Source organism: Engystomops pustulosus, chromosome 9, assembly GCF_040894005.1.
Source record: "Engystomops pustulosus chromosome 9, aEngPut4.maternal, whole genome shotgun sequence".
Lineage (NCBI taxonomy): Eukaryota > Metazoa > Chordata > Amphibia > Anura > Leptodactylidae > Engystomops > Engystomops pustulosus.
Window position 1 is genome coordinate 3,846,307 of NC_092419.1, and position 24,396 is coordinate 3,870,702.

At 51.1% G+C, this 24,396-nt stretch overlaps 2 protein-coding genes across 2 annotated transcripts in view; both read right to left on the reverse strand.

The window, feature by feature from the left end:
* Positions 1-24,396, reverse strand: part of RPS18 (ribosomal protein S18) — a 148,605-nt gene that overhangs the window by 44,224 nt on the left and 79,985 nt on the right. The window lies entirely within an intron of this gene.
* Positions 6,196-19,040, reverse strand: SLC39A7 (solute carrier family 39 member 7). The gene is given in 9 exon segments (XM_072123667.1): positions 6,196-7,017; positions 7,334-7,530; positions 7,618-7,737; positions 7,816-7,956; positions 9,685-9,738; positions 9,741-9,749; positions 9,886-10,054; positions 14,280-14,731; positions 18,896-19,040. Coding segments are annotated over 8 exon segments (1,389 nt in total). The 5' UTR covers positions 14,727-14,731; positions 18,896-19,040; the 3' UTR covers positions 6,196-6,765.

Consider the following 24,396-nt stretch of genomic DNA (forward strand, 5'->3'; position numbering starts at 1 on the left):
TTATAGTGGCAGCTCCTGTGTTATATATACTCCTGGTGGATGATGGATGTTATAGTGGCAGCTCCTGTGTTATATATACTCCTGGTGGATGATGGAGGTTATAGTGGCAGCTCCTGTGTTATATATACTCCTGGTGGATGATGGAGGTTATAGTGGCAGCTCCTGTGTTATATATACTCCTGGTGGATGATGGAGGTTATAGTGGCAGCTCCTGTGTTATATATACACCTGGTGGATGATGGAGGTTATAGTGGCAGCTCCTGTGTTATATATACACCTGGTGGATGATGGAGGTTATAGTGGCAGCTCCTGTGTTATATATACACCTGGTGGATGATGGATGTTATAGGTCATAGTGGCAGCTCCTGTTATATATACACCTGGTGGATGATGGAGGTTATAGGTCATAGTGGCAGCTCCTGTGTTATATATACACCTGGTGGATGATGGAGGTTATAGGTCATGGTGGCTGCTCTTGTGTTATATATACACCTGGTGGATGATGGAGGTTATAGGTCATGGTGGGTGGCAGCTCCTGTGTTATATATACACCTGGTGGATGATGGAGGTTGTAGGTCATGGTAGCTGCTTCTGTGTTATATATACGCCTGGTGGATGATGGAGGTTATAGTGGCAAATCCTGGTACATGAAAGCCCTGGCCCCACACAACAACCACATAGACCTGCTGCCCCATCTACCTCTGGTGATTACTAAGGCGCAGCGCATGATGGTGGCCGGTTTCAGTGCATAGGATGGGACTCCACGCATCATAGAGCCATAAGATGCAAGGAGTCCCTGCTGGAGCGGAAGCAGCAACGCCAACTAGTGATGGGTCATTCACAAACGAGACGATGGGAGTCGCCTTCCTTGAGTGAGCCGGTATCTCACCGCGTCCCCTTTATCCCCGTAAAAGTCTTGTGGAATGGAGGGATTCCAAATCCCTATTATACCTGTGATAGGGAGCCCCTCAGGAGCCAGAAGAGCCGGCTCTCCCTTGTGAGTGGATGCTAATGATCCATCTCATGGACTTCCCATCACGAAGGCCGGCAGCCTGAACTCTCACACAACACCTTTTGTCCCTGCGCCATCTGCTGATTCACACAATAAATTCCAGCTGTGAGATTCCAGAGACGCTTCTCTCCTGTGTTTGCATCTTGGACGTCCTCTGATGCGATGGCACAAGGGCCACTGATAATGGAGCACAGACCTGTTAGTGGCCAGAGGTCTGCACACATCTGTGTACACAGCGGAGTTCTGCACGAAGGGATGAATAGAGTGTCAGCTCACCTGCCTGAGCACTGCCGCAGGAGATTCCACTCCCTAACGCCTCATACACATGGCCCTATATGTTTGCCCGGAGGTATCTGCACAAACTGCAGCTGAATCACAGTCACAGGAGGAAAACTTACTTTTAGCTCCAGCTGCTTCTTTCATGCAGAATTATATAGGACACATGGCAGAGGTGGCACTCAGAGGCGCTCTGTGGACACTCTTACTGTCGACCCGGTAAAGAATTCGGCAGACAGAACTGAGACCAAACTATATGGAGTCTAGAGTGCAACTTCATCAGTGCTGCAAATGTAATACATGCTCAACACTAGCAGAATGTGGAGAATAATACAGGAATAGAGTAGTATAAGTAATATCATGTATGTACACAGTGACTGCACCATCAGCAGAATAGTGAGTGCAGCTCTGGAGTATAATACAGGATGTAACTCAGGATCAGTACAGGATAAGTAATGTCATGTATGTACACAGTGACTGCACCAGCAGCAGAATAGTGAGTGCAGCTCTGGGGTATAATACAGGATGTAACTCAGGATCAGTACAGGATAAGTAATGTCATGTATGTACACAGTGACTGCACCAGCAGCAGAATAGTGAGTGCAGCTCTGGGGTATAATACAGGATATAACTCAGGATCAGTACAGGATAAGTAATGTCATGTATGTACACAGTGACTGCACCAGCAGCAGAATAGTGAGTGCAGCTCTGGAGTATAATACAGGATGTAACTCAGGATCAGTACAGGATAAGTAATGTCATGTATGTACACAGTGACTGCACCAGCAGCAGAATAGTGAGTGCAGCTCTGGGGTATAATACAGGATGTAACTCAGGATCAGTACAGGATAAGTAATGTCATGTATGTACACAGTGACTGCACCATCAGCAGAATAGTGAGTGCAGCTCTGGAGTATAATACAGGATGTAACTCAGGATCAGTACAGGATAAGTAATGTCATGTATGTACACAGTGACTGCACCAGCAGCAGAATAGTGAGTGCAGCTCTGGGGTATAATACAGGATGTAACTCAGGATCAGTACAGGATAAGTAATGTCATGTATGTACACAGTGACTGCACCAGCAGCAGAATAGTGAGTGCAGCTCTGGGGTATAATACAGGATGTAACTCAGGATCAGTACAGGATAAGTAATGTCATGTGTGTACACAGTGACTGCACCATCAGCAGAATAGTGAGTGCAGCTCTGGGGTATAATACAGGATGTAACTCAGGATCAGTACAGGATAAGTAATGTCATGTATGTACACAGTGACTGCACCAGCAGCAGAATAGTGAGTGCAGCTCTGGGGTATAATACAGGATGTAACTCAGGATCAGTACAGGATAAGTAATGTCATGTATGTACACAGTGACTGCACCAGCAGCAGAATAGTGAGTGCAGCTCTGGAGTATAATACAGGATGTAACTCAGGATCAGTACAGGATAAGTAATGTCATGTATGTACACAGTGACTGCACCAGCAGCAGAATAGTGAGTGCAGCTCTGGAGTATAATACAGGATGTAACTCAGGATCAGTACAGGATAAGTAATGTCATGTATGTACACAGTGACTACACCAGCAGCAGAATAGTGAGTGCAGCTCTGGGGTATAATCCAGGATGTAACTCAGGATCAGTACAGGATAAGTAATGTCATGTATGTACACAGTGACTGCACCAGCAGCAGAATAGTGAGTGCAGCTCTGGGGTATAATCCAGGATGTAACTCAGGATCAGTACAGGATAAGTAATGTCATGTATGTACACAGTGACTGCACCAGCAGCAGAATAGTGAGTGCAGCTCTGGAGTATAATACAGGATGTAACTCCGGATCAGTACAGGATAAGTAATGTCATGTATGTACACAGTGACTGCACCAGCAGCAGAATAGTGAGTGCAGCTCTGGAGTATAATACAGGATGTAACTCCGGATCAGTACAGGATAAGTAATGTCATGTATGTACACAGTGACTGCACCAGCAGCAGAATAGTGAGTGTAGCTCTGGGGTATAATACATGATGTAACTCAGGATCAGTACAGGATAAGTAATGTCATGTATGTACACAGTGACTGCACCAGCAGCAGAATAGTGAGTGTAGCTCTGGGGTATAATACATGATGTAACTCCGGATCAGTACAGGATAAGTAATGTCATGTATGTACACAGTGACTGCACTAGCAGCAGAATAGTGAGTGCAGCTCTGGGGTATAATCCAGGATGTAACTCAGGATCAGTACAGGATAAGTAATGTCATGTATGTACACAGTGACTGCACCAGCAGCAGAATAGTGAGTGCAGCTCTGGGGTATAATCCAGGATGTAACTCAGGATCAGTACAGGATAAGTAATGTCATGTATGTACACAGTGACTGCACCAGCAGCAGAATAGTGAGTGCAGCTCTGGAGTATAATCCAGGATGTAACTCAGGATCAGTACAGGATAAGTAATGTCATGTATGTACACAGTGACTGCACCAGCAGCAGAATAGTGAGTGCAGCTCTGGAGTATAATACAGGATGTAACTCAGGATCAGTACAGGATAAGTAATGTCATGTATGTACACAGTGACTGCACCAGCAGCAGAATAGTGAGTGCAGCTCTGGGGTATAATACAGGATGTAACTCCGGATCAGTACAGGATAAGTAATGTCATGTATGTACACAGTGACTGCACCAGCAGCAGAATAGTGAGTGCAGCTCTGGAGTATAATACAGGATGTAACTCCGGATCAGTACAGGATAAGTAATGTCATGTATGTACACAGTGACTGCACCAGCAGCAGAATAGTGAGTGCAGCTCTGGAGTATAATACAGGATGTAACTCAGGATCAGTACAGGATAAGTAATGTCATGTATGTACACAGTGACTGCACCAGCAGCAGAATAGTGAGTGCAGCTCTGGAGTATAATCCAGGATGTAACTCAGGATCAGTACAGGATAAGTAATGTCATGTATGTACACAGTGACTGCACCAGCAGCAGAATAGTGAGTGCAGCTCTGGAGTATAATACAGGATGTAACTCAGGATCAGTACAGGATAAGTAATGTCATGTATGTACACAGTGACTGCACCAGCAGCAGAATAGTGAGTGCAGCTCTGGGGTATAATACAGGATGTAACTCCGGATCAGTACAGGATAAGTAATGTCATGTATGTACACAGTGACTGCACCAGCAGCAGAATAGTGAGTGCAGCTCTGGAGTATAATACAGGATGTAACTCCGGATCAGTACAGGATAAGTAATGTCATGTATGTACACAGTGACTGCACCAGCAGCAGAATAGTGAGTGCAGCTCTGGAGTATAATACAGGATGTAACTCAGGATCAGTACAGGATAAGTAATGTCATGTATGTACACAGTGACTGCACCAGCAGCAGAATAGTGAGTGCAGCTCTGGAGTATAATACAGGATGTAACTCCGGATCAGTACAGGATAAGTAATGTCATGTATGTACACAGTGACTGCACTAGCAGCAGAATAGTGAGTGCAGCTCTGGGGTATAATACAGGATGTAACTCAGGATCAGTACAGGATAAGTAATGTCATGTATGTACACAGTGACTGCACCAGCAGCAGAATAGTGAGTGCAGCTCTGGGGTATAATACAGGATGTAACTCAGGATCAGTACAGGATAAGTAATGTCATGTATGTACACAGTGACTGCACCAGCAGCAGAATAGTGAGTGCAGCTCTGGGGTATAATACAGGATGTAACTCAGGATCAGTACAGGATAAGTAATGTCATGTATGTACACAGTGACTGCACCAGCAGCAGAATAGTGAGTGTAGCTCTGGGGTATAATACATGATGTAACTCAGGATCAGTACAGGATAAGTAATGTCATGTATGTACACAGTGACTGCACCAGCAGCAGAATAGTGAGTGTAGCTCTGGGGTATAATACATGATGTAACTCCGGATCAGTACAGGATAAGTAATGTCATGTATGTACACAGTGACTCAGATTTTCATTTTATTTTTTTTATTACTCAAAAGAAAAAAAATAAATCCATGAACCCAGATTAAAGCTTCCGACAGCCCAAAGAAAGCGTTTTGATACAAGAAGAGGCAGAAGTGCAAAACTGCAACCATACAGCCTGCACACTAGATGGCGCTGCCACTTTGCATGATATTTAGACAATATGTCCAGGCAAAGTAGTAGATGATTGGGCAGTGGTTTCTGTATATTTCCATACTACAAACACTTAATATATTCCCTTATTATATACAGAGCAGTAGGAACGTCCCATTACCACTTCTCCCAGACCAGAGGAACCAAAGAAATGAGCGGCTCCTTTATGATGCAGATTGACCTATTATGTTATCACTAAATATTCTACTTGTATAAAATTATAAGGATCCGATACAAAAAGTAACAGGGAGATGGGAGGCTTCATGATTCAATTCAGTTTGGTCCTTGAAAATAGGTCCCAGAATTAGAAATGAAGTGGGGAGGACCATGATATCACAATGTCGCATCGCTGTGCGGGGCCAGGGGTGAGAGAGGAGGACGTCGCTGTGCGCGGGGCCAGGGGTGAGAGAGGAGGACGTCGCTGTGTGCGAGGCCAGGGGTGAGAGAGGAGGCCGCCGCTGTGCGCGGGGCCAGGGGTGAGAGAGGAGGCCGCCGCTGTGCGCGGGGCCAGGGGTGAGAGAGGAGGCCGCCGCTGTGCGCGGGGCCAGGGGTGAGAGAGGAGGCCGCCGCTGTGCGCGGGGCCAGGGGTGAGAGAGGAGGCCGCCGCTGTGCGCGGGGCCAGGGGTGAGAGAGGAGGCCGCCGCTGTGCGCGGGGCCAGGGGTGAGAGAGGAGGCCGCCGCTGTGCGCGGGGCCAGGGGTGAGAGAGGAGGCCGCCGCTGTGCGCGGGGCCAGGGGTGAGAGAGGAGGCCGCCGCTGTGCGCGGGGCCAGGGGTGAGAGAGGAGGCCGCCGCTGTGCGCGGGGCCAGGGGTGAGAGGAGGCCGCCGCTGTGCGCGGGGCCAGGGGTGAGAGGAGGACGTCGCTGTGCGCGGGGCCAGGGGTGAGAGGAGGACGTCGCTGTGCGCGGGGCCAGGGGTGAGAGGAGGACGTCGCTGTGCGCGGGGCCAGGGGTGAGAGGAGGACGTCGCTGTGCGCGGGGCCAGGGGTGAGAGGAGGACGTCGCTGTGCGCGGGGCCAGGGGTGAGAGGAGGACGTCGCTGTGCGCGGGGCCAGGGGTGAGAGGAGGACGTCGCTGTGCGCGGGGCCAGGGGTGAGAGGAGGACGTCGCTGTGCGCGGGGCCAGGGGTGAGAGGAGGACGTCGCTGTGCGCGGGGCCAGGGGTGAGAGGAGGACGTCGCTGTGCGCGGGGCCAGGGGTGAGAGGAGGACGTCGCTGTGGTCACTTGACTTCCTCCACTACACAGGACGCCGCCAAAACGATGCACTAATGTGCCCCTCTGCTCTCTTGTACCTTGGCACAGACTCCCGTTTCATGACATGTCAGAACTTCTATTCAAAGTGCGCAATGAGAACCATCATGGCGACTCCTAGGAGCAGGCCGAATGTCTCCTTGATGGATTGTCCGGGGCGAGAATCCTTTAGGAGCTCAGGGATCACAGACACGGTGGCTATGTAGATGAAACCTCCAGCAGTGAATGGAAGGATCCACAAGGTGGCAGCTTCACCAATGCCCTCTGCCAGGAGAGAGCAGGCAGTGCCCGCGAGAGCGCCCAGAGCTGTGCTGAGCTGCAGCATCATAGCCTGGAACACAGAGAATAGGAGCATCACCAAAACATTACCTTCTGATTCTTAGCTCTCTGTACAGTGACTGCTACTGTATAACAGAAGATTACTATAGTTTACAATCCGAGCACAAGAGAGAAACTAAGATCCTGGAATATGAAGCTGCTGCTAACAACAAACACAAAAGGTATAATTACACATCTCTCCAGGGACAATACAAAGCCCTGCAGGCACAGTAACACTGCAGATGCTCTTACAGATTATATAGGTTCTGCGTCTAGCAGCCTCATACCTCTCAATAGAGACCATCTGCTATTTGTGGCTTCACTCTTACCTTTTTCTTAGTGCAACCGCTCTGCACCAAAATAGCGAAGTCTCCGATCTCGTGGGGCACCTCGTGGAGCAGGATGGTGATGGTGGTGACGATTCCTACGCTGCTGCTCACCAGGAAAGAGGCTCCGATCGCCAAACCGTCGGTGAAGTTATGTGTGAAGTCAGCCGCCAGGTTCAGATACCCAGAAACAGTCATATCTGCAGGAGGAGGGGAAGGAAGAGGTTAAGCTGTGGACAAGGTGTTGGCATAGGGAGGGATACTCCGGATCTTCTCCTGTACGGCACCTGTGTGCGCTTTGCCTTTTCCCGCCTGGTTCCCCTTGGTGTTGGTCTCCTTGTTCCTCTGTCTTACTCCGTCTTTCCCATCTTGTTTGTCGTCCTTTTCCTTAGTGTTTTGCTTGGACTCTATGAGGAACCGTACAATGAGATGAGACATCACGTCCTCACTGTAACACACAGCACATAACACGGATCATGACGCACCTTGTCCGTGGCTGTGACCGTGGCTGTGTCCGTGACCAGCCTCTCCCTTCAGATGTCGCACAAACTTCTCCACCACAAGGAAAGCGATGATTCCAGCCAGAACCCACAAACCCACAGACATCATGTGGCCGTGACTGTGATCTGCACGAGAGAAAGACGCGTCACATCCTGAGGGGTCGGAATTGTGCGGAGTGTCTAATAAGAAACATCACATAGCGGAGGGGCAGCAAGGCCACAGGTCATCAAAAAGCTTAGCAGTTATGTCCTATACAGAGGATAGAAGAGAAGATAATACACAGGATAGAAGATAATACACAGAGAGGAGGGTCCCGGGTACATGCTCTGCACCCTATAGACAGGATAGAAGATAATACACAGAGAGGAGGGTCCCGGGTACATGCTCTGCACCCTATAAGACAGGATAGAAGATAATACACAGAGAGGAGGGTCCCGGGTACATTGCTCTGCACCCTATAAGACAGGATAGAAGATAATACACAGAGAGGAGGGTCCCGGGTACATGCTCTGCATCCTATAAGACAGGATAGAAGACAATACACAGGATAGAAGACAATACACAGAGGAGGGTCCCGGGTACATGCTCTGCACCCTATAAGACAGGATAGAAGGTAATACACAGGATAGAAGGTAATACACAGGATAGAAGGTAATACACAGGATAGAAGGTAATACACAGGATAGAAGGTAATACACAGGATAGAAGGTAATACACAGGATAGAAGGTAATACACAGAGGTGGGTCCCCGGGTACATGCTCTGCACCCTATAAGACAGGATAGAAGACAATACACAGGATAGAAGACAATACACAGAGGAGGATCCCGGGTACATGCTCTGCACCCTATAAGACAGGATAGAAGACAATACACAGAGGAGGGTCCCGGGTACATGCTCTGCACCCTATAAGACAGGATAGAAGGTAATACACAGGATAGAAGGTAATACACAGGATAGAAGGTAATACACAGAGGTGGGTCCCCGGGTACATGCTCTGCACCCTATACACAGGATAGGAGATAATACACAGAGGAGGGCCCCCGGGTACATGCTTTGCAATCCACAGAATTTTCATTTTTTTCCTACACATTTGCATGGGGGGGGGGGGTTCAACATGGATTTTTTTTTGCAGTTAATTTAAAGGGAACCCTTTACCTACTCTTAACCTAATAAACTCCCACCCCCCATCATGTAGGGTATGAAATGTTTGCTTTTTTATATGAAATATTTTTCATAAATCTTTTACCTATAATAATCTCTTCCATGGTCATGTGACCATTAGCTAAAACCTATCACCTTTTACAAGAGAAGAGTCAGGCTCAGAAGCTGAAGGGGAGGTTTAGATTCTCATATCTTAGCTTCTACAGCAGTGAGAACCACGGTTCTGGTGTCAGTTTAAAGAAGAGAACTTTTTCTTTCAAGCCCAAATGCATCAGAATTGTGGTTCTGTGGGCTACAAAACCAGCGATATCATCAAGTAAAGACATGGTTGACAACATAAGCTGCAAATAAAGATCTGATTGCTGCCTTTTTCTGTAACTTCTTGGATCTCTGGTTCTGCAGCTCACAGAACCACAAGCCTCAATGAAAGATGTGATTCTCTTCTTTAATCAGATACCAGAACCATGGTTCTAACTACTAAAGAACCCAAGATGTAGGCATCTAAATGACCTTCCACCTGCAGCCGCTGAGCCCGGCTCTTCTTTGGCAGAAGATGCTCATAGAAAGTATATACCATACCCTACATGAGGGGGTTGGGGTGCAAGGGGGGGAAAGCTTCTGACAGGTTCCCTTAAGGCACAAGTCCATTCATGTGCTGGTAGCCCAAATCTTCTCATGTTCAGTTCTCACCATGAGAGTGTCCGTGTCCATGATGCTCATGAGCCTCTTCTTCAGACTGGTGGTGGAATGCGGCTCTAGGGAAAGGAATAAAGAGATTATGAAATAATGGTCTGCAACTACTACTCCCAGCATGCCATAAAGCCACTGGGTACAAGTTGTAGTTTCAGCACAACCAGAGAATCTTGTAGACATACAATGAGGACTTCTTACCCAGTGCATGGGGAATCAGATGTAAGAAGGCATCTCCCAGCAGCCCCCCAGAGGCAAAACTGAGCAGCAGCTTTAGCAGGGACTGGTGCTGGCTGCTGTTGGACTGGACTGGTATCAGGAAAAGGATGAAGAACGGAGCAGCAGAGATGAGCAGCGTGGCGCATATCGCCTGCAAGAGAGAGAGAGAGAGTTACACAACACAATCTACTGGGGGCAAACAAGACGTGAGAAGACGACAGATGCCACAACTCAGATATACACAGGATAAAAATACCAGGAGAACATGACAGCAAAACCAGTACAGAAGGTCATATACACAGAGACGAGATCCCAGCAGAATACAGTCACTGGGGAGATACATCCTGTATTATACTGCAGAGCAGGGATAGTGCACGACCGAAACCTTGATACTTATTTGATACTTTCATATATACAGTCATTGCCATAAGTTGTGAGAATGACACAAATCTCCTCTTGTCACATGATGTATCTCTGTATGTGATAAACATCTGACAAACCAGAGGGACACAAGTGCAATCATATTATGGGGAGCAGAAGCTTTTATTGTCAGGTAGGAGGAGTTACTGCAGCCAGTCAGTATCTGCAGGACCTCTCCTTCTTCAGGACCTCTGCAATTCTCCCTGGCAGCTCTCACTCACCTCCTGCACCAGATCCTGACTGATCGCCGTCCATTCCTGCACAATCACTGCTGCATTCTGTCACAATGTGTTGGGTTTTGTTTGTCCTCCGTCTCCTGATGATTGACCACAAGCTCTCAATGGGATAAGATCTGGGGAGTTTCCGAGCCATGGACCCAGAATCTCTGTGTTCTGTTCCCGGGCCATGGACCCAGAATCTCTGTGTTCTGTTCCTGGAGCCATGGACCCAGAATCTCTGTGCTCTGTTCCAGGAGCCATGGACCCAGAATCTCTGTGCTCTGTTCCTGGAGCCATGGACCCAGAATCTCTGTGCTCTGTTCCAGGAGCCATGGACCCAGAATCTCTGTGTTCTGTTCCCGGGCCATGGACCCAGAATCTCTGTGTTCTGTTCCTGGAGCCATGGACCCAGAATCTCTGTGCTCTGTTCCAGGAGCCATGGACCCAGAATCTCTGTGTTCTGTTCCCGGGCCATGGACCAGAATCTCTGTGTTCTGTTCCCGGGCCATGGACCCAGAATCTCTGTGTTCTGTTCCGGAGCCATGGACCCAGAATCTCTGTGTTCTGTTCCCGTAGCCATGGACCCAGAATCTCTGTGTTCTGTTCCCGGGCCATGGACCCAGAATCTCTGTGTTCTGTTCCCGGAGCCATGGACCCAGAATCTCTGTGTTCTGTTCCCGGAGCCATGGACCCAGAATCTCTGTGTTCTGTTCCCTGCACCATTTAGTTCTCCCCTTTATGGCCGATGCTCCATCATGCTGGAGGAGGCTCTGCTCATCACCATCTGCTCCTGGAGGACATTCTGCTCCATTCTTTATTCATGGAGGTGTTTTAGGCGATTCCCTTGGCTGAGAAGCCGCCCCCCCCCCCCCCCCACATGAATGGCTGCAGGAGGCTTTACAGGTGCAGGAGACAGGACTGGGGGCATCGCTCACCTTGTCTGCTCCCAATAATCGGAAAGGGGATTCATCAGAGACAATGCCTTTCCCCCAGTCCTCAGCGTCCACTCCCTGCACCTCCTGCAGAATATCCGTCTGTCCCCCAGTCCTCAGCGTCCACTCCCTGCACCTCCTGCAGAATATCCGTCTGTCCCCCAGTCCTCAGCGTCCACTCCCTGCACCTCCTGCAGAATATCCGTCTGTCCCCCAGTCCTCAGCGTCCACTCCCTGCACCTCCTGCAGAATATCCGTCTGTCCCCCAGTCCTCAGCGTCCACTCCCTGCACCTCCTGCAGAATATCCGTCTGTCCCCCAGTCCTCAGCGTCCACTCCCTGCACCTCCTGCAGAATATCTGTCTGTCCCCCAGTCCTCAGCGTCCACTCCCTGCACCTCCTGCAGAATATCTGTCTGTCCCCCAGTCCTCAGCGTCCACTCCCTGCACCTCCTGCAGAATATCCATCTGTCCCCCAGTCCTCAGCGTCCACTCCCTCCACCTCCTGCAGAATATCCGTCTGTCCCTGATGGTTTCTGGAGAGAAGCGGCTTCTGTGCTGCCCTCCTGGACACCAGGCCTTGCTCCAGGAGTCTCCGCAGTGTCACAGTGCATGCAGATGCCTCACACCTGCTGCTGCCATTCCTGAGCTCTGCGATGCTGGGAGCCCCATCCCCAAGCTGAGACACTTGTAAGAGACGCTCCTGGCACTTGCTGCTCCTTCTTGGGCTCCTGGAGCCTTTTTGGTAACAATGGAGCCTCTCTCCTTGGATTCCTTGATGATGCGATAGATTGGTGACTGAGGTGACATCTTTCTCGCTGCGATACTCTTCCCTGTTCGGACAGTTTTGTGCAGTGCAATGATGACTGCACGTGTTTCTTTAGAGATAACCATGGGTAACAGAAGAGAAACAATGATGCCAAGCACCAGCCTCCTTGTAAAGTGTCCAGGGGTGTGACTTTTACTTAATCCTGACAGATTGTCCCCCAGCCCTGTCCTCTTCAGCCCCTGGTGTTTGTACATCACCCAGGGCTTCCCCTGACACAAGGCTCTAAAATATTTCATCATCTCTACCCTCTACCATAGACACAGCGCCTCCATCTACTAGACTATGGGCCGGTTGTCAACGGGAAGATATTTTCTGACTAGAGCTGCCATAGAGATGCACAAGATCCGTGCACTGATATATAGAGATTTTTCTTTTTGCTTGAAAGTATTGTATTGATATTGAGTATCAGGATACTTCTCCAGGTATCATTATCACACTCAAAATTCTGGTATGGGTACAACCGTGCTCCAGAGCTGCACTCACTATTCTGCTGGTGGTGCAGTCACTGTGTACATACATGACATTACTTATCCTGTACTGATCCTGAGTTACATCCTGTATTATACTCCAGAGCTGCACTCACTATTCTGCTGCTGGTGCAGTCACTGTGTACATACATGACATTACTTATCCTGTACTGATCCTGAGTTACATCCTGTATTATACTCCAGAGCTGCACTCACTATTCTGCTGCTGGTGCAGTCACTGTGTACATACATGACATTACTTATCCTGTACTGATCCTGAGTTACATCCTGTATTATACCCCAGAGCTGCACTCACTATTCTGCTGCTGGTGCAGTCACTGTGTACATACATGACATTACTTATCCTGTACTGATCCTGAGTTACATCCTGTATTATACCCCAGAGCTGCACTCACTATTCTGCTGCTGGTGCAGTCACTGTGTACATACATGACATTACTTATCCTGTACTGATCCTGAGTTACATCCTGTATTATACCCCAGAGCTGCACTCACTATTCTGCTGCTGGTGCAGTCACTGTGTACATACATGACATTACTTATCCTGTACTGATCCTGAGTTACATCCTGTATTATACCCCAGAGCTGCACTCACTATTCTGCTGCTGGTGCAGTCACTGTGTACATACATGACATTACTTATCCTGTACTGATCCTGAGTTACATCCTGTATTATACCCCAGAGCTGCACTCACTATTCTGCTGCTGGTGCAGTCACTGTACATACATGACATTACTTATCCTGTACTGATCCTGAGTTACATCCTGTATTATACTCCAGAGCTGCACTCACTATTCTGCTGCTGGTGCAGTCACTGTGTACATACATGACATTACTTATTCTGTACTGATCCTGAGTTACATCCTGTATTATACTCCAGAGCTGCACTCACTATTCTACACAGATTTCATCCTCTGCACAAAAATTGGATGGTATGGAGGAGCCAGCCCCTGCTGGGTGATGACCACTGATCCATTACAGATGAGAGCAGACATATATGTATACACAGTAGGATAAGGCGCTGTCTTTTATAATCATATTTTTGGCAGCACACAAGACATTGTGATCTGGGAGGGAGGATGAGGAGGGTCATGTGATCAGGTTTCCTGTTTTTTGGAACGCTGCCTTCATCATTGTGTACATTTCTATGGTACAGCATCCGCCTCCCCCTCTGTATACACATGTAGCTCCTGTACAGATGGCACAGCACACCCTGGGGTGACATCCATAGAGACAGACGAGTTCTGTCTGTACATATGGGGCGCGACATTCTGTTCACCATATTCAAGACCTCTGCTTACCATCAGTGAACGGAACAAGTGTGATATCCAGAGGATGAACTTCTATGGATGCTAATCTATTACAGTGCACCCTGTCCGCTAGGTTGTTACAATGTGTCAGTGCATGTGACCTGTATCAGTGACTGAGGGGAGGTCAACAAAATGCATAAAAATCCTGATCCGGAGAGGTCCGGTTAGTCCGATACTTACATAGGTCCATAGTGTCATGGGATCCATCTTTTCCCTGGAATCACGTGGAGGGGGTGGTACAGATTCTCTCTTGACACGTTCCTCCTCAGCAGCAGGGGGCGGTGCGTCTCCCATGGTCCATCGGTTCTTAAAATCTGCAAAATCATCATGATCGTGTGCGTGACCATGGTGCAAGTCTTCATGGCCGTGGCTGTGCCCATGGTGGTCCCCGTGGCTGTGCCCATGGTGGTCCCCGTGGCTGTGCCCATGGTGGTCCCCGTGGCTGTGCCCATGGTGGTCCCCGTGGCCGTGGCTGTGCCCATGACTGTGGCCGTGGTGACCGTGGCTGTGGCCGTGATGGTGACCTCCGTGGCTGTGACCATGATGCGAGTCCTGAGCCAACGCGACACTAATGATGACACAGATCACAGCGAGAGCCGCACATCTTCTCAGCCAACGAGCCGCCATCTCCCCTAAAAGACCAAGACAGACAATTATAGGTCAACAGAGGCTCCAACATGTGAGGACCCGGTCCTGATCCAAGTACCAGAACCTGGGCCCAAAACCACCAAAAAATCTGCAGCCGATCCTGTAACAGGAGGATTCAGACTACATTTACCCTTCATATGGAAACCAACAGGACCCCAAAGGCCCCTGGGAGCCCCCCTCCCCTCCTATTACTATTGCCCCCGGGAGCCCCCCTCCCCTCCTATTACTATTGCCCCCGGGAGCCCCCCTCCCCTCCTATTACTATTGCCCCCGGGAGCCCCCCTCCCCTCCTATTACTATTGCCCCCGGGAGCCCCCCTCCCCTCCTATTACTATTGCCCCCGGGAGCCCCCCTCCCCTCCTATTACTATTGCCCCCGGGAGCCCCCCTCCCCTCCTATTACTATTGCCCCCGGGAGCCCCCCTCCCCTCCTATTACTATTGCCCCCGGGAGCCCCCCTCCCCTCCTATTACTATTGCCCCCGGGAGCCCCCCTCCCCTCCTATTACTATTGCCCCCGGGAGCTCCCCTCCTATTACTATTGCCCCCGGGAGCCCCCCTCCCCTCCTATTACTATTGCCCCCGGGAGCCCCCCTCCCCTCCTATTACTATTACCCCCGGGAGCCCCCCTCCCCTCCTATTACTATTACCCCCGGGAGCCCCCCTCCCCTCCTATTACCATTACCCCGGGAGCCCCCCTCCCCTCCTATTACCCCGGGAGCCCCCCTCCCCTCCTATTACCCCGGGAGCCCCCCTCCCTTCCTATTACCATTACCCCGGGAGCCCCCCTCCCCTCCTATTACCATTACCCCGGGAGCCCCCCTCCCCTCCTATTACCATTACCCCGGGAGCCCCCCTCCCCTCCTATTACCATTACCCCGGGAGCCCCCCTCCCCTCCTATTACCATTACCCCGGGAGCCCCCCTCCCCTCCTATTACCATTACCCCGGGAGCCCCCCTCCCCTCCTATTACCATTACCCCGGGAGCCCCCCTCCCCTCCTATTACTATTACCCCGGGAGCCCCCCTCCCCTCCTATTACCCCGGGAGCCCCCCTCCCCTCCTATTACCCCGGGAGCCCCCCTCCCTTCCTATTACTATTACCCCCGGGAGCCCCCCTCCCCTCCTATTACTATTACCCCCGGGAGCCCCCCTCCCCTCCTATTACCATTACCCCGGGAGCCCCCCTCCCCTCCTATTACCCCGGGAGCCCCCCTCCCCTCCTATTACCCCGGGAGCCCCCCTCCCTTCCTATTACCATTACCCCGGGAGCCCCCCTCCCCTCCTATTACCATTACCCCGGGAGCCCCCCTCCCCTCCTATTACCATTACCCCGGGAGCCCCCCTCCCCTCCTATTACCATTACCCCGGGAGCCCCCCTCCCCTCCTATTACCATTACCCCGGGAGCCCCCCTCCCCTCCTATTACCATTACCCCGGGAGCCCCCCTCCCCTCCTATTACCATTACCCCGGGAGCCCCCCTCCCCTCCTATTACCATTACCCCGGGAGCCCCCCTCCCCTCCTATTACCATTACCCCGGGAGCCCCCCTCCCCTCCTATTACTATTACCCCGGGAGCCCCCCTCCCCTCCTATTACCCCGGGAGCCCCCCTCCCCTCCTATTACCCCGGGAGCCCCCCTCCCCTCCTATTACCATTACCCCGGGAGCCCCCCTCCCCTCCTATTACCATTACCCCGGGAGCCCCCCTCCCCTCCTATTACTATTGCCCCCGGGAGCCCCCCTCCTATTACTATTACCCCCGGGAGCCCCCCTCCCCTCCTATTACTATTACCCCCGGGAGCCCCCCTCCCCTCCTATTACCATTACCCCCGGGAGCCCCCCTCCCCTCCTATTACCATTACCCCCGGGAGCCCCCCTCCCCTCCTATTACCATTACCCCCGGGAGCCCCCCTCCCCTCCTATTACCATTACCCCAGGGAGCCCCCCTCCCCTCCTATTACCATTACCCCAGGGAGCCCCCCTCCCCTCCGATTACCATTACCCCAGGGAGCCCCCCTCCCCTCCTATTACCATTACCCCAGGGAGCCCCCCTCCCCTCCTATTACCATTACCCCAGGGAGCCCCCCTCCCCTCCTATTACCATTACCCCAGGGAGCCCCCCTCCCCTCCTATTACCATTACCCCAGGGAGCCCCCTCCCCTCCTATTACCATTACCCCAGGGAGCCCCCCTCCCCTCCTATTACCATTACCCCAGGGAGCCCCCCTCCCCTCCTATTACCATTACCCCAGGGAGCCCCCCTCCCCTCCTATTACCATTACCCCAGGGAGCCCCCCTCCCCTCCTATTACCATTACCCCAGGGAGCCCCCCTCCCCTCCTATTACCATTACCCCAGGGAGCCCCCCTCCCCTCCTATTACCATTACCCCAGGGAGCCCCCCTCCCCTCCTATTACCATTACCCCAGGGAGCCCCCCTCCCCTCCTATTACCATTACCCCAGGGAGCCCCCCTCCCCTCCTATTACCATTACCCCAGGGAGCCCCCCTCCCCTCCTATTACCATTACCCCAGGGAGCCCCCCTCCCCTCCTATTACCATTACCCCGGGAGCCCCCCTCCCCTCCTATTACCATTACCCCGGGAGCCCCCCTCCCCTCCTATTACCATTACCCCGGGAGCCCCCCTCCCCTCCTATTACTATTACCCCGGGAGCCCCCCTCCCCTCCTATTACCATTACACCGGGAGCCCCCCTCCCCTCCTATTACCATTACACCGGGAGCCCCCCTCCCCTCCTATTACCATTACACCGGGAGCCCCCCTCCCCTCCTATTACCATTACCCCGGGAGCCCCCCTCCCCTCCTATTACCATTACCCCGGGAGCCCCCCTCCCCTCCTATTACCATTACCCCGGGAGCCCCCCTCCCCTCCTATTACTATTACCCCGGGAGCCCCCCTCCCCTCCTATTACCCCGGGAGCCCCCCTCCCCTCCTATTACCATTACCCCGGGAGCCCCCCTCCCCTCCTATTACCATTACACCGGGAGCCCCCCTCCCCTCCTATTACTATCACCCCGGGAGCCCCCTCCCCTCCTATTACTATTACACCGGGAGCCCCCCTCCCCTCCTATTACTATTACCCCGGGAGCCCCCCTCCCCTCCTATTACTATTACCCCGGGAGCCCCCCTCCCCTCCTATTACTATTACACCGGGAGCCCCCCTCCCCTCCTATTACTATTACCCCGGGAGCCCCCCTCCCCTCCTATTACTATTACACCGGGAGCCCCCCTCCCCTCCTATTACTATTACCCCGGGAGCCCCCCTCCCCTCCTATTACTATTACCCCCGGGAGCCCCCCTCCCCTCCTATTACTATTACCCCGGGAGCCCCCCTCCCCTCCTATTACTATTACACCGGGAGCCCCCCTCCCCTCCTATTACTATTACACCGGGAGCCCCCCTCGCCTCCTATTACTATTACCCCGGGAGCCCCCCTCCCCTCCTATTACTATTACACCGGGAGCCCCCCTCGCCTCCTATTACTATTACACCGGGAGCCCCCCTCCCCTCCTATTACTATTACACCGGGAGCCCCCCTCCCCTCCTATTACTATTACACCGGGAGCCCCCCTCCCCTCCTATTACTATTACACCGGCAGCCCCCCTCCCCTCCTATTACTATTACACCGGGAGCCCCCCTCCCCTCCTATTACTATTACACCGGGAGCCCCCCTCCCCTCCTATTACCCCGGGAGCCCCCCTCCCCTCCTATTACCATTACACCGGGAGCCCCCCTCCCCTCCTATTACTATTACACCGGGAGCCCCCCTCCCCTCCTATTACTATTACACCGGGAGCCCCCCTCCCCTCCTATTACTATTACACCGGGAGCCCCCCTCCCCTCCTATTACTATTACACCGGGAGCCCCCCTCCCCTCCTATTACTATTACCCCGGGAGCCCCCCTCCCCTCCTATTACTATTACACCGGCAGCCCCCCTCCCCTCCTATTACTATTACACCGGGAGCCCCCCTCCCCTCCTATTACTATTACACCGGGAGCCCCCCTCCCCTCCTATTACCCCGGGAGCCCCCCTCCTATTACTATTACACCGGGAGCCCCCTCCCTGCCTGCAGCATGTACACCCATCCCCGGGTCCCTCCTGCAGGCTCGCACACATCCTCCTCCTCACCTCCAGTCACCGCTTTGTGTGGACCCGGCACGGATCAGACGTGGCACAATACAATCCGGGTTCGAATCTCGCGAGAAAGAGTGAGGGCGGAAGTCGTTGGATGACAGGTCAGCGCGCCGGCTGCCAGTACTTACGGGCCGGTGGATGGGACAAACTTATGCTGATGTCGTTCACCATTCATTGTGGTGTTACTGTATGTTATGCTTTCCATTCTGAGACTTGTAGTTCCCCAAGAGTAATAGCATGCTGAGGCAGTATGCTGGGACTGCTGCTGCTGTTATTTCTTCATTTCCCTATTTTTTGTATTTTATTATTATCTTTTCTGTTTTTTTTTCTTATATATAAACATCTTTTTTTTCAGAACTCGTTGTTTTACCAACTTATATTTCTGAAAAAAAATCTTATGCAAAGTCGGCATGTGACCTATTCTTTAGGGTGCAGTCACACTTGGTATCTGTATTAAGTTTTCCTTGTAAACGCGTGGGATCAGTAACCAGCACCCAGGGTTTGGTTCAGCGTGAATGCAGAACACCAGGTTACTGGTTACTGATCGCATGCGTTTATATGGAAGTGCAGCACAGACGCCGCGTGTGGCCGCAGCCTCATCCCGCATCTTACCGTGACTCTTGGTTGATGTTCTAAAGTTGAATTGTTGCGTTATCCAAAGAATCCGGACTGTACCGTACCCTGCCGCCATCACTGCAGGTGTGGAATCCTGCAATCCTCCACACCGTGATGCCAAAACAATGAAACTTGCTGCAATCATGACAACCGTCGTGGTGACAAGAGCCGGAATGTGATCACACATTATAATCTGCAGTTATTGCGACGCTTTATTACGCTCCTTTCCTACATTCTCGGTGATATCACTGTGGATTTTTACAACATTTGAGATACAAAAATATTTAATCATCCAATTCTTTGCACCATGGGAAACACCTCTGGACACTGTTCATCCTGAGCCTCCTGATTCAGTACTATAATCCCAGAGTGCTAGTGAAGCTTGGCATTTATATGGGTTTTCATAATAATATTAGTGGTGTGAGTTATGCACCTTCTGCATACTGTGAGGGCTTAAAGGACATATCAGATTTAAAGGGGTGTTCCCATTTTGTCCAATCAATATTGATGTTTGTTTAATGTAAAATTATACAAATTCCCACCTGTGTAATATAACGAGCCGTGCACCTGTGTGATATAATGAGCCGTGCACCTGTGTGATATAACGAGCCGTGCACCTGTGTGATATAACGAGCCGCGCACCTGTGTGATATATAACGGGCCGTGCACCTGTGTGATATAACGAGCTGTGCACCTGTGTGATATAATGAGCAGTGCACCTGTGTGATATAATGAGCCGTGCACCTGTGTGATATAACGAGCCGCGCACCTGTGTGATATATAACGGGCCGTGCACCTGTGTGATATAACGAGCTGTGCACCTGTGTGATATAATGAGCAGTGCACCTGTGTGATATATTGAGCCGTGCACCTGTGTGATATAACGAGCTGTGCACCTGTGTGATATAATGAGCAGTGCACCTGTGTGATATAATGAGCCGTGCACCTGTGTGATATAACGAGCGGTGCACCTGTGTGATATAACGAGCGGTGCACCTGTGTGATATAACGAGCCGTGCACCTGTGTGATATAATGAGCCGTACACCTGTGTGATATAATGAGCCGTGCACCTGTGTGATATAACGAGCGGTGCACCTGTGTGATATAACGAGCCGCGCACCTTTGTGATATAAGGAGTTACACACCTGTGTGATATAACGAGCTGTGCACCTTTGTGATATAACGAGCTGTGCACCTGTGTGATATAACGAGCCGTGCACCTGTGTGATATAACGAGCAGTGCACCTGTGTGATAAAACGAGCCGTGCACCTGTGTGATATAACGAGCCGCGCACCTGTGTGATATATAATGAGCTGTGCACCTGTGTGATATAACGAGCCGCGCACCTGTGTGATATAACGAGCCGCGCACCTGTGTGATATATAACGAGCCGTGCACCTGTGTGATATAACGTGCCGCGCACCTGTGTGATATATAATGAGCCGTGCACCTGTGTGATATAACGAGGCACGCACCTGTGTGATATAACAAGCCGTGCACCTGTGTGATATATAACGAGCCGTGCACCTGTGTGATATATAACGAGCTGTGCACCTGTGTGATATATATAATGAGCCGTGCACCTGTGTGATATATAACGAGCCGTGCACCTGTGTGATATGTAATGAGCCGGGCACCTGTGTGATATATAACGAGCTGTGCACCTGTGTGATATATTATGAGTCTGGCACCTGTGTGATATAACGAGCCGCGCACCTGTGTGATATAACGAGCCGTGCATCTGTGTGATATGACGAGCCGTGCACCTGTGTGATATAATGAGCTGTGCACCTGTGTGATATAACTTGCCGCGCACCTGTGTGATATAACGTGCCGCACACCTGTGTGATATATAATGAGCCGTGCACCTGTGTGATATAACGAGGCACGCACCTGTGTGATATAACGAGCCGTGCACCTGTGTGATATAACGAGCCGTGCACCTGTGTGATATATAATGAGCCGGGCACCTGTGTGATATAACGAGCCATGCACCTGTGTGATATATAACGAGCCGTGCACCTGTGTGATATATAATGAGCCGGGCACCTATGTGATATATAACGAGCAGTGCACCTGTGTGATATAACGAGGCACGCACCTGTGTGATATAACGAGCCGTGCACCTGTGTGATATAACGAGCCGTGCACCTGTGTGATATATAATGAGCCGGGCACCTGTGTGATATAACGAGCCATGCACCTGTGTGATATATAACGAGCCGTGCACCTGTGTGATATATAATGAGCCGGGCACCTATGTGATATATAACGAGCTGTGCACCTGTGTGATATAACGAGGCGTGCACCTGTGTGATATAATGAGCCGTGCGCCTGTGTGATATAACGAGGTGTGCGCCTGTGTGATATAATGAGCCGTGCGTCTGTGTGATATAACGAGTCGTGCACCTGTGTGATATAACGAGCAGTGCACCTGTGTGATAAAACGAGCCGTGCACCTGTGTGATATAACGAGCCGCGCACCTGTGTGATATATAATGAGCTGTGCACCTGTGTGATATAACGAGCCGCGCACCTGTGTGATATATAATGAGCTGTGCACCTGTGTGATATAACGAGCCGCGCACCTGTGTGATATAACGTGCCGCGCACCTGTGTGATATATAATGAGCCGTGCACCTGTGTGATATAACGAGGCACGCACCTGTGTGATATAACGAGCCGTGCACCTGTGTGATATATAACGAGCCGTGCACCTGTGTGATATATAACGAGCTGTGCACCTGTGTGATATATATAATGAGCCGTGCACCTGTGTGATATATAACGAGCCGTGCACCTGTGTGATATATAATGAGCCGGGCACCTGTGTGATATATAACGAGCTGTGCACCTGTGTGATATATTATGAGTCGGGCACCTGTGTGATATAACGAGCCGCGCACCTGTGTGATATAACGAGCCGTGCACCTGTGTGATATAACGAGCCGTGCACCTGTGTGATATAATGAGCCGTGCACCTGTGTGATATAACGAGCGGTGCACCTGTGTGATATAACGAGCGGTGCACCTGTGTGATATAACGAGCCGTGCACCTGTGTGATATAATGAGCCGTACACCTGTGTGATATAATGAGCCGTGCACCTCTGTGATATAACAAGCCGCGCACCTGTGTGATATAAGGAGTTACACACCTGTGTGATATAACGAGCTGTGCACCTGTGTGATATAACGAGCTGTGCACCTGTGTGATATAACGAGCCGTGCACCTGTGTGATATAACGAGCAGTGCACCTGTGTGATAAAACGAGCCGTGCACCTGTGTGATATAACGAGCCGCGCACCTGTGTGATATATAATGAGCTGTGCACCTGTGTGATATAACGAGCCGCGCACCTGTGTGATATAACGAGCCGCGCACCTGTGTGATATATAACGAGCCGTGCACCTGTGTGATATAACGTGCCGCGCACCTGTGTGATATATAATGAGCCGTGCACCTGTGTGATATAACGAGGCACGCACCTGTGTGATATAACAAGCCGTGCACCTGTGTGATATATAACGAGCCGTGCACCTGTGTGATATATAACGAGCTGTGCACCTGTGTGATATATAACGAGCCGTGCACCTGTGTGATATATAACGAGCCGTGCACCTGTGTGATATATAACGAGCCGTGCACCTGTGTGATATGTAATGAGCCGGGCACCTGTGTGATATATAACGAGCTGTGCACCTGTGTGATATATTATGAGTCGGGCACCTGTGTGATATAAAGAGCCGCGCACCTGTGTGATATAACGAGCCGTGCACCTGTGTGATATAACGAGCCGTGCACCTGTGTGATATGACGAGCCGTGCACCTGTGTGATATAATGAGCTGTGCACCTGTGTGATATAACGTGCCGCGCACCTGTGTGATATAACGTGCCGCGCACCTGTGTGATATATAATGAGCCGTGCACCTGTGTGATATAACGAGGCATGCACCTGTGTGATATAACGAGCCGTGCACCTGTGTGATATAACGAGCCGTGCACCTGTGTGATATATAATGAGCCGGGCACCTGTGTGATATAACGAGCCATGCACCTGTGTGATATATAACGAGCCGTGCACCTGTGTGATATATAATGAGCCGGGCACCTGTGTGATATATAATGAGCTGTGCACCTGTGTGATATAACGAGGCGTGCACCTGTGTGATATAATGAGCCGTGCGCCTGTGTGATATAACGAGGTGTGCGCCTGTGTGATATAATGAGCCGTGCGTCTGTGTGATATAACGAGCTGTGCACCTGTGTGATATAAGGAGTCACGCTCCTGTGTGATATATTATGAGTCGGGCACCTGTGTGATATAACGAGCCGCGCACCTGTGTGATATAACGAGCCGCGCACCTGTGTGATATAACGAGCCGTGCACCTGTGTGATATGACGAGCCGTGCACCTGTGTGATATGACGAGCCGTGCACCTGTGTGATATAATGAGCCGTGCACCTGTGTGATATAACGAGCCGCGCACCTGTGTGATATAACGAGCCGTGCACCTGTGTGATATAACGAGCCGTGCACCTGTGTGATATGACGAGCCGTGCACCTGTGTGATATAATGAGCTGTGCACCTGTGTGATATAACGAGGCACGCACCAGCGTGATATGACGAGCTGTGCACCTCTGCCTTCCAGTAATGTGCACTCTGCTCCCCAGTAATCTTCACTCTGCCCCCCCCCAGTAATGTGTCCTCTGTCCCCCCTGGAATGTGCACTCTGCTCCCCAGTAATCTGCACTCTGCCCCCCCAGTAATGTGCCATCTACCTCCCCCCCCCTAGTAATGTATCCTCTGTCCCCCCAGGAATGTGCTCTCTGCCCTCCAGTAATGTGCACTCTGTTCCCCAGTAATGTGAACTCTG